The sequence below is a fragment of the Humulus lupulus genome, chromosome 1 (genome assembly GCF_963169125.1).
Source record: "Humulus lupulus chromosome 1, drHumLupu1.1, whole genome shotgun sequence".
NCBI classification, from domain to species: Eukaryota; Viridiplantae; Streptophyta; class Magnoliopsida; order Rosales; family Cannabaceae; genus Humulus; species Humulus lupulus.
In genome coordinates, this window is record NC_084793.1 from 303,241,121 (window position 1) to 303,242,768 (window position 1,648).

The 1,648-nt window shown below is 37.0% G+C and overlaps 1 protein-coding gene across 1 annotated transcript; it reads right to left on the reverse strand.

Annotated features, from left to right (window-relative positions):
- Nucleotides 1-273: 273 nt before the first annotated feature.
- On the reverse strand, nt 274-1,308 carry LOC133780384 (F-box protein CPR1-like). Its single transcript, XM_062220165.1, has one exon. It carries the CDS (start codon nt 1,306-1,308, stop codon nt 274-276), a length of 1,035 nt encoding a protein of 344 aa, XP_062076149.1.
- Nucleotides 1,309-1,648: the final 340 nt, after the last annotated feature.

A 1,648-nucleotide genomic window follows, 5' to 3' on the forward strand; every position in this document is an offset into this window, starting at 1 on the left:
ATTAGCTTTGGGTTCAGGTGTTCTGTTTTTTCATAGTATGATGTAGTGAGTTTTGGAAGTAATGCAATGAATCTTATTTACCAAAATATATATATATATATAAATAATTTTTTGTTTGTTTTGCATATATACCTTTCTGTTTATTATTAAATAATTGGTAACACGTACATGAATAAAGAAGGCAAATAAAAACAAATATAGATAAAAAATCCTAGGCTCCTAGCTAGCTGTAGCTATCACATGATCTTGAACACTAGTAGTTAGTAACAAGCATCAAAATCCAACAAGGCTTTGCACACCAAGAAATGCACCTACACGTTCATACTTAGCCAAAAATGGGACATTTAGAGGTTCATATGTGTTGGTTTTCAAATCATACAGAAAGAGTTTGTAGCCGATCTTCAAGAGAATCTGATTGGTAGTCTTATAATATTTCAAAGGGAGAACATAATAGAAAGAGTCACTATCATGAGCCACCAACGAGAACAGCATAGTCCAACTACAATCACACTCTTTGTGATCTCTCATCCCCCATATCTCAAAACTCCATGGAAGGTTCGTCGCTTTGGTGTCACAGCGAACCACACAAATGCAGCCTTCGAATTCCACCGGTCCAAACACGCAAGTTGTTTTTGTATCAAATGGAAACGCTAAAGTGCTGTGTTTTTCAGTCTGAAGATCCAAGGAGAAAATAAAACGCGTACAGCTAGCCTTTGACCACACCATCCAATACAAACGATTCTCAACAAAAGCATGCCCTGAGTGATAACCATAGTTCTTTGAGAAAGCATCGCTACAACTAAGCTTTTTCCAAGTCTTGGCCTTCACACAATGGAGCTGTGTACCACATAGAGGGGCCTCAATTACTAGCTTATAGTCATCGATTAGAGGATCGTAACCAAATCCGATCACCATTGACAATGGTGATAACTTCATGTAGTTTCTTGTAGATGGGTTACAGATCGTGTCGTCCGTGGCTATTATCAGGCCATTACAGCAACCCATGTAACCCGTGTCTGGTGGTGGCATTAAGGAGACTATGCTTTCCCCCAATCGGTCGACCGAGTCGAGTGTGTCAAGGTCGAGCCAGTACAAGTTTTGTTGGCCATTGATGAACAGTCCGAGTTTTGAACATTTGAGTTGCATACGGATGAAAGAAGGACTGTCGATGAGTGTGCGCCATGCCTTGCATACGGACCTGTAACGTAGCAGGTCCTTCACACTCAAGTGGGAAAGTATCTCCATAGTCATTTCTTGTGTCAGACTCGGCACTGGCCTCGATTTCGTTCTATGAGGAAGATTGGCCATTAACGACTCTAATGGAATTTTAGTTAATTCACTCATGTTTGGAATTAATTCACTCTGTTTCTGTTAAAACCAAGCTCGTCCACTATTTATATGGTGTTTAAAATTTTGAATGCAGATGATAACATAGCAATTTGATCATTTTAAATTTATAAATTTATTATATAGAGAGAGAATAAAATGCACAATATGCGGCTGTTAGTTTTTACGAAATTAATAAATCATATATCAAATTAAAATTATATGCATTTGAATTTATTTTATAGTTGAAGTTAATTAGATATTTTGGATCCAAATATTGAAATATTTTTTTTTGCGTTGTGGTCCTTATTTTTTATACTTT

Excerpts from the sequence above, each read along its gene's own strand:
- LOC133780384 (XM_062220165.1), bottom strand. The coding sequence starts at position 1,308 with ATGGCCAATCTTCCTCATAGAACGAAATCGAGGCCAGTGCCGAGTCTG.